This window comes from Lactuca virosa, chromosome 2 (assembly GCF_052849685.1).
Source record: "Lactuca virosa cultivar CGN04683 chromosome 2, Lactuca_virosa_CGN04683_v6, whole genome shotgun sequence".
Lineage (NCBI taxonomy): Eukaryota > Viridiplantae > Streptophyta > Magnoliopsida > Asterales > Asteraceae > Lactuca > Lactuca virosa.
Window position 1 is genome coordinate 315,780,673 of NC_136427.1, and position 8,587 is coordinate 315,789,259.

At 32.5% G+C, this 8,587-nt stretch overlaps 1 protein-coding gene across 3 annotated transcripts; it reads right to left on the minus strand.

The window, feature by feature from the left end:
* Window positions 1-2,335: 2,335 nt before the first annotated feature.
* BIN4 (double-stranded DNA binding protein) lies at window positions 2,336-5,851 on the minus strand. Of its 3 annotated transcripts, none has more exons than XM_079081354.1 (12): window positions 5,719-5,851; window positions 4,955-5,129; window positions 4,747-4,781; window positions 4,282-4,417; window positions 3,797-3,858; window positions 3,663-3,716; window positions 3,377-3,494; window positions 3,252-3,298; window positions 3,142-3,168; window positions 2,994-3,069; window positions 2,768-2,916; window positions 2,336-2,675 (listed from the first exon to the last, which is right to left on the minus strand). In XM_079081354.1, exons 1-12 carry the CDS (start codon window positions 5,767-5,769, stop codon window positions 2,574-2,576), a joined length of 1,032 nt encoding a protein of 343 aa, XP_078937480.1. In that variant the 5' UTR covers window positions 5,770-5,851; the 3' UTR covers window positions 2,336-2,573. The 3 variants fall into 3 exon arrangements, with proteins under 3 accessions (XP_078937480.1, XP_078937482.1, XP_078937481.1); XM_079081356.1 differs by having other exon boundaries at window positions 5,676-5,794; XM_079081355.1 differs by lacking the exon at window positions 3,142-3,168.
* Between the last annotated feature and the right edge of the window lie 2,736 nt (window positions 5,852-8,587).

The window sequence follows — 8,587 nt, forward strand, 5'->3', positions numbered from 1 at the left end:
TAATCACATAATGATTATAGGCAGCTGAGTGGGAGCAGCACGTGGGACATATCTGATTCTAGCTTGTCAGTTCAGCATCCGAGAGGTGAGTCTTCTCACCATACCAATAGGTCTAAGGCACCAAGGCCGTCCCATTTTATGTGATGCGGATTGTTGATTGATTATACGTTATGATAGTATGACATTTTCATGGAAGACCGCGAGGGGGTTCCCGTGGCATTTGGTATAAGACCTTGGAGGGTTTCCATGGCATCCTAATGTATCTGCTTGTATAGTTTGCATTATGTCTTGTTTGGTAGTGAAGACCTTGTAGGGGTTCCCAAGGCAGGAAGACCTTGTGGGGGTTCCCAAGGCAGGAAGACCATGTGGGGGTTCCCATGGCAGATAAGACCACGTGGGGGTTCCCGTGGCATTAGGTGTAAGACCCTGGAGAGTTTCCATGGCTTCCTTATATATTTGTATGCATGGCTTATGTGGTAGAGATAGCTTTTACAGCTAATATGATATGTGGTATGTGGTAGAGATAGCTTTTATAGTTGATATGGTATGTGTTATGTGGATTGTGTGTGGGGTATGCTCTGGGGGACTCACTAAGCTTTGTGCTTACGGTTTACAGTTTTGGTTTCAGGTATCATCGATTTGGAAAAGAAGAGCTCGGATTGATCGAAGTGCACACACCTATGATTTCCGCAATGAATGATTTTGGGATGAACTCTGAGAATTGTTGTACTTAATGATGATTTGAAATGTTTGAAATAAATGGTATCAATGTTTTAGCTATATTAAAAATGAAATTTTACCCTCGATTTTTGGGTCGTTACAGTAGTCTTTTGTAATGGAAACCTTTGATGATGTAATGAATTCTTATGTAATTCCCCCCCCCCCTCCCCCCCCAATTATGTTATGTTATGTTTACATTTACAATTGATCGTTTGTTCATTATACCATTATACTTTGCCTTTTATCATTACAACATTGTATTTTGCATTGTACAACTGGCCATTACAACATTCTACTATGCATTTACCATTACAACATTATACTTTGCATTTACCATTACAACATTATACTTTGCCTTTACCATTACAACATGCTACTTTGCATTATACCAGTTGAGCATGTTACTTTGCATTGTACCATTTTTCCTTTATTGTTTACCAATTTCAACATTATACTTTACCATTTGAGCAATCAACTATATACCATTTCTAAAACAATTTCATAAATATTTTCAATTTCATAAATAATTTCTGCAAGTACTATATAAGTTCATACCAAAAGAACAATTACATGGCCATTCTAAACTTTCCCAAATATTTTACATCTTCAAAACTACTACCGTCAACATGAACAAAATAAGAACTAACAACCTACACTTACTTCTAGCAAGACCTTCAACTTTCCCTCCTTTATGTGAGACGGTGGTTTTTTGATTGAAAGTGGTGATTGTTTGAGTTTTTTCCATTTTCTTCTTCTTACCATTTGAAAAAACCGTAGTCCTCTCCTTCCGCCTACAACAAACAATAATTGGGAGAAATTACATACCTTTTTAGGGGGATTCTCAAGAAAATTAAAAAGTATATCAAATTTCTGTTGTTTACCTGGTTGGTAAATAGGGCACCTTTGATTTTTTTTTCCCATAGTTATTAGTTGTTCGTGCAACAACTAAACTACACGCATCTCTATAAACACATGTAACTACTTTCTTCTTTCTCCATCTTGAACCACCTTAGAAGCTTGATTTGGCTAGAGAACTTGACATTTTCACGAAGGAGTGGTATGAAGAGGTGGGGCGTCGTTGTTAATAAAGTAGATGTGGTAATGGTGGTTATGTGGCATCCATGTCAGCTTAATGAGGCATTTGGTAACTCACTTGACGATGAAAAGCAATAAACGGGAAAAAAAGGGCAATGTTCATCTTCTATACACATAAAAACGGACATTAGGCATAACCGAACATTTTCCGTAAATTTAGAGGCTTTTATAGCAATAACCCCTACAGAAACGGTCCTTATAAAACTATCTAATAGTCCTTGTATTTGAGAAAAATGACAAAAATGATAAGAAAAAGTCAGTTAAATGACAAAAATGACAAGAAAAAGTAATGAATATTAGCATGAAATATAAAGTTATAATAGCTGCAAGGCAAAGTTACATAAATGATTCTTGTGTAATAAGGATATTACATAAGTAATCCCTGTAACAACCTAATTAGAGAAAAATTCCGTATATAATACCAAAATTAGCCATATATAAAATAAAATTACTAGAGTTGTCCTAGTGTAATAGTGAAATTATAGAAATGATCCATATATAAAAGAAAAAAAAAATGGGATTAATAAAACCACCAGTGAGCAGTGATACACAATTATTGTTTGCATCGATACATTAAATATGTAATGAGTAGATATGATTTATAATTTTATATGAAGGATGTAGGCATAATAAAAGTGCGACAAATCATCAATCAGACATGTAGAAGAATTACAATATAAACAATCTTTTTCTCTTAAGTTGTAATGCCTAGCACACTTTCTCTAATCTAACCTACAACAAAAGAAGGAAGAATCGTCTCATTTTTTTGCCTTGGATTTCTTTGCAGCTGGAGCTTTCCTGGTAGCCTTCTTTGGTGGCTTTTTGGCAGCAGTTGTTTTTGCCTTCCTTTTTGCTGCTCCCTGAATCCAGAGTAGGAGTTTCTAAAATATTTAGCAAAAGAAAAGAAAACATGATGGATGAATGATGATATTAAAAAGGAAGAAGGGCATACAGATACAGATGATGTTTTCTCGGCTTTTCCTTTTCCTTTGCCATTGGTTTTGGTTTGTGGATCAGCAGCATCACCCCCCTTGTTTTCATCGCCAGTTTGACGATTCACAGCTTCATCTTCAGAATCAAAAGAAAATCCTTCCAGCGTTCCTACCACACACACATATGCATATGCCAAGTCAGGAAATGAAAAACACAACCTACAAGTACAACAACTCCTCTCTCACCTTCAACCATGGTTTCAGCTTCATAGACATTTGACTGTGGCTTCAGCTGAATAAAGTCATCCATGATTGCCTCTATCTGACAGATAAAAAGGATATTTCAATTAACTCATCGCCGGCTCAACCTTAAAAAATGGATTGAAAAACAAACCTTGGCTTCTGATTGCCCAAAACTAACCTGAAGATGAAGAATGAATAAGAGATGTCTGCCATAATAAATAAATATTAATATGATAAAGTTTAGGGGAGGTAGGTACATACAACACAGAAAGTTCTTGAAGGTAATATTGTCATTTTGTAGATGGTTCCTGAAATAAAAAATACTACAATGTATTAAAGTATTAATTAGATGGAAGTTAACAAAAAGTATGATATGCGTTCCATACCTTTCAAATCCAAAAGTACATCCTGATTGCCAGATGGGCAATCTGAAACAACCACCCTCCCAACAGAACCCAAATCACCACTTAGATCGATGGATTCGCCTTCACACTCCACAAGTGCCTGCAAAACTTAAAATGCCGGTTACTGAGCCTATCAAATCGCCAAACACAAAAAAAAAAAAAAAAAAAAACAACTGTCGTGAGTGTCAGTGTCATTACATGATATGAGACTACTAAATAAGGACATGGTACACCCAAAGTCTGCAGAGATTCATTGACTCACACATACCTTTGAACGTTGGACTTTATCTGCAAGCACCAAAGGCAACCTCGAAGATGAAATCTGTAATGACATTGACATGTGTACTGTTGTAATCAACTGATAAAATAACAATCATTGGGACAGGTTGAAATTTAGATTACATAAGATCCTGTTTGCTTCTCAGTTGTTTGTCTTTCTAAAACCTTTACATCTCCATCATTATCTGTAGCAATGCAAACAACAAGTATTTGTTATGAACTGGATTATAAGAATCGATTCAATAACACATAAACAATCAAAGATTCTAATATTGATCGAAAAACACTCGATAATACCAAATGATTACAAGAATGAAGATAGTTTAGCTGATTCGAGATAGCCAATCTCCTAATAGGAATGAATTCCAATTTTCACTCCTCCCTGCCCACTGCCCTCTTCTTATACTATCTGACATAATAGCTAAATACTATAAAAATGCCTAAAATGCCCCTCCCACTAATAAGATAACTCTTTAATTTGATGATTTCCCATATTACCCCTAACTAACTTATTTGCCTAATATCAGAGGTATAACAGTATCCTAAGAAACCAAACAGAGAAAGAAGGATACGATTTTTTGTTTTAATCGGAAACTCTAATTGCATACCTTGTTTCCCTTGTGTCTCCGTCATATCTTCTTCCATCTTTAGCCTCGTCTTCAATTCCTCCTCCTCCTTTGGATCATGCTCAGACAACTCATATTCAGAATCCGATGGCAACGTCCAAACTGGTGTTTTAGGTTTCTGATCACATAAATAACACTTACAATTAACTATACCAGCTTCATTTATAAAAACTCTCTTACATATAATGTAACTTCTAAGTAAATTTACAGAAAGTAAAGAGTAGATGATACGCGTTTAGTGTTGTTGTTAATCTTAGAAAATACTTTAAGTTCCTCTCTAGTTAAAAAGGAAGGAGGCCAAGTGGTAATGTAATCTTATGGCTTACTAAGCAGATTACCAATAAATAATTACAAAATTTTCACAATACCTAGATGCAGCTGGCTTCAGGATAAATGAAATCATTACAAAAAATAATAATAAATTAATACTGGTTCATAGGTTCTCACTTTCTCTGGAGATTTACCCCCTTTCCCCTTGTTACCTGTATTGTAAAAAGTATAAATAACATAACAAACATCAGAATGTGAATACCTCCACAATATATAGAAAAAGAAAATAACAAATAAGTAGCAATTTCTTTATCTTCACAAGTTTTTATAACCTTTTTTTTTAAGATTCATGTAAAATGTTACGTTACATAATAGCCACACTTACCTTCATTTTCACCAAGCCCCTTCCTCTTCGTACTCAGATTTTTACTTGGAGACTTCACTTTTGATGTTTTTTTGGTCACAGAGCTTATAGGAAGCCGATCATCTGTATCATCATCACTACCACCCGGAAGAGATTCAGAACTCGAGGACAACATCAAAATTGATGTTGTTGGTGCCTGTCATAGAGATGGAGCCCAACAATAACTTGTAAAGTCAATGTGAAACTAGCTGAGCACATTATGCAGCCATGATTGCCAGGGCATTGCCCAATTTGCAAGTAAATCAGTAATACATCATCTTTAGCTACAAGAATCATTAATCTTTGAATCATTACTAACAGCTTGTACTATATTCTTTATACAATCTTGAGGATTTAAGTCCTGAAAATACTTGAAATCCAAGGGCAGAATCAGAACTATATGATCGATGCCTATTGGACGCATAATCACAATTAACATCTAGAGTATCAGTTATGAAATGAAAAAAAAAAAAAAGCACATCAGCACAACCACCATAGCCCCTATGATACCGCATATCCAAAATAGTACCAACCATGAAATTTTTCTAGGAATTTACAACAATAGTCCTGCAACTTTGCTGATTAACGTACATGGATGATAATTGGGATGGTTACTTGGACGATTTCAAAAGATTATACGTAAACTTGTGGTAACCGAGGCTAGAAGATATAGAGAAACATAATAGATAACAATGATTCGTACTTATATATCAGCATCATGTATACGAATGAAGGTAAACTGAAACCTGGGCATTACGAAGCCAATCTGGAGAATACTCTCTAGACGAGGTGCTCATATTTCTTTGTTGAATGCCGATGGAAAAAAAAAAAAAAACGCTAACCTCCCTCGCCGACTCGCTACAACCCTAAAAAAAAACGAGACCATCGACGGTCTGCTCGAGTTAAGTAAAAAAAGAAAAAAAAAAAAAAAATTTTTGACTACTTTCATCCGGCCTATATATAGGGAAAATGACGAAAAAAGCACTATACTTTTCCAAAAGTTCGGTTTAACCATCAATTTTTAAAAAGTTACAAAAAAACCACCATTTTTTGATAAAATGTTTCAGCGTGGCAACTGTTACCTATAAAAACCTATTTTAAGTATGAAAAAAACACTATATTTTATCAAAAGTTCGGTTTAACTACTCATAAATTGGTGGTTAAACCGAACTTTTAGAAAAATATAGTGTTTTTTTCGTATTTAAAATAGGTTCTATTATGTAAAAATGGTTGTGCTGAAACATTTTACTAAAAATTGGTGGTTTCTTCGAAACTTATTAAAAATTGATGGTTAAACTAGAAAATGTGACATAATATAGTGGTTTTTTCGTCATTATCCCTTATATATATATATATATATATATATATATATATATATATATATATATATATATATATATTTATATTTATATATATATATATATATATACAGGGAAATCTTCGGAAAAGTCCCAATATTTTACCCTAATTTACGAAAAAGTCTCAAACTAAAATTTGTTTATGAAAAAATCTCAATTACCGGTAAAAACGACGATTTGGCCTTATTTTCCCGATTTACCGGTTTCATTAATTACCGGGTTTTAATAAAGTCCCATTATTTTAGCATAATTTACGAATAAGTCCCAAATTATGGTAAAATAATGAGACTTTAATGAAAATTATGGTAAAATAATGAGACTTTAATGAAAATTATGGTAAAATAATGGGACTTTAATGAAACCGGGTAAGTATTGAAATCGACAAACCGGAAAAAAATGGTCAAATCGTCATTTTTTCCGGTAATCGGGACTTTTTCATAAACCAATTTTAGTTTGGGTCTTTTTCGTAAATTAGGGTGAAATATTAGGTCTTTTCCGAAGATTTCCCTATATATATATATATATATATATATATATATATATATATATATATATATATATATATATATATATATATCGACGATCTGCTCGAGTTAAGTAAAAAAAGAAAAAAAAAAAGAATTTGACTACTTTCATCCGGCCGGCCATTATATATATATATATATATATATATATATATATATACGGAAATCTCCAGAAAAGTCCTAAAATTTTACCCTAATTTACGAAAAAGTCCCAAACTAAAATTTGTTTACGAAAAAGCATGAATTACCAGTAAAAATGGTGATTTGACCCCTTTTTTTCGGTTTGCCGGTTTTATTACTTACATGTTTCACTAAAGTCCCATTATTTTATCCTAATTTGCGAATAAGTCCCAAAATAAAATTTACTGATGATTTAACCCTTTTCTCTATGTAAAATACATTTTACCAGTTTCATTGCTGACCCGGACGCCTAGTCATTAAATGAGATGATGAGATGGATATGTTGAGTTATATAATGCTATGTTTAGCATAAAACTTGACATCCTGATGTATTGTATATCTTTTTTGAATAAAAAATGCATCTAACGAAGACTACAATAATTACATAAACTAACAACAACTGCGTTATTTTTTATGTTTATAAGAAATATCAAATTGTCTATCTAATCTTATGTAACCCAATATATCCATCTCATCAGACATCAATTTAATTTTTTGCCATTTTTTCTTGGAAACACACATTTTATTGGTTTCATTGCTGACGTAGATAAATAGTCATAAATGATCTGATGAGATGGGTATCAAATTTTACAATAAATGTGACATTATATAACCATCGTATTCATCTTATCAGCTAATTTAATGACTAGGTGTCTAAGTCAGTAATGAAACCGATAAAATGTATGTTATATGAAGAAAATGGCCAAATCATCAATAAATTTTATTTTGGGACTTATTCGCAAATTAGGGTAAAATAATGGGACTTTAGTGAAACATGTAAGTAATAAAACCGGTAAACCGGAAAAAAAAAATGGGTCAAATCGTCATTTTTACCGGTAATTCATGCTTTTTCGTAAACAAATTTTAGTTTGGGACTTTTTTGTAAATTAGGGTAAAATTTTAGGACTTTTCTGTAGATTTCCCTATATATATATTAAAGGACATGGGAAGTTTCAACATAAACTTTCCATGTTTATAATTTTAACACTATATTTTTTATTTTTACTTTTTTTAATTTTGCCACTAAAGTTTCAACAAACTTTTCCTTTTTATAATTTTGCCATTTTATTTTTACTTCTTCGTATTTTTGCCACTAAACTTTCACTTTTACTTCTTTAAAACCCTTTTTTTTTATTCTTTTATAACTTTACCACTTTATTTTTACTTTTTTATAATTTTGTCACTAAAGTTTCAACAAAATTTTCCTCTTTATAGTTTTGGTACTTTATTTTTACTAATTTTGTCACTAAAGTTTCAACAAACTTTTCCTCTTTATAATTTTGACACTTTATTTTTACTTATTTATATTTTTGTCACTAAACTTTCACCCGTGCAACACACGGGCCTTTTCCTAGTTAGACTTAAGGGGTGTTTGCGTAAGGTTATTTTTTGGGGGCTTAGGCTTATGAGTTTAAAAGCTTAACAACTTATTAGCTTATAAGATAAAAAGTGTTTGGATTAGCTATGACTTATTAACTAATAAGCTTTTTAAAAAATTATGTTTGGATTAGCTTATTTTTGTAAAATGACTAAAAAGGAGAATAATGTAGTGT

What these genes read in the sequence shown, in the direction of transcription:
- BIN4 (XM_079081354.1), bottom strand. Translation starts at nt 5,769, where the DNA reads ATGAGCACCTCGTCTAGAGAGTATTCTCCAGATTGGCTTCGTAATGCC. An exon ending in GGGGTAAATCTCCAGAGAAA is followed by an intron (nt 4,418 to 4,746) that starts GTGAGAACCTAT and finishes TTATGTGATCAG; the next exon opens with AAACCTAAAACACCAGTTTG. An exon ending in AGCTGAAACCATGGTTGAAG is followed by an intron (nt 2,917 to 2,993) that starts GTGAGAGAGGAG and finishes TGTGTGTGGTAG; the next exon opens with GAACGCTGGAAGGATTTTCT.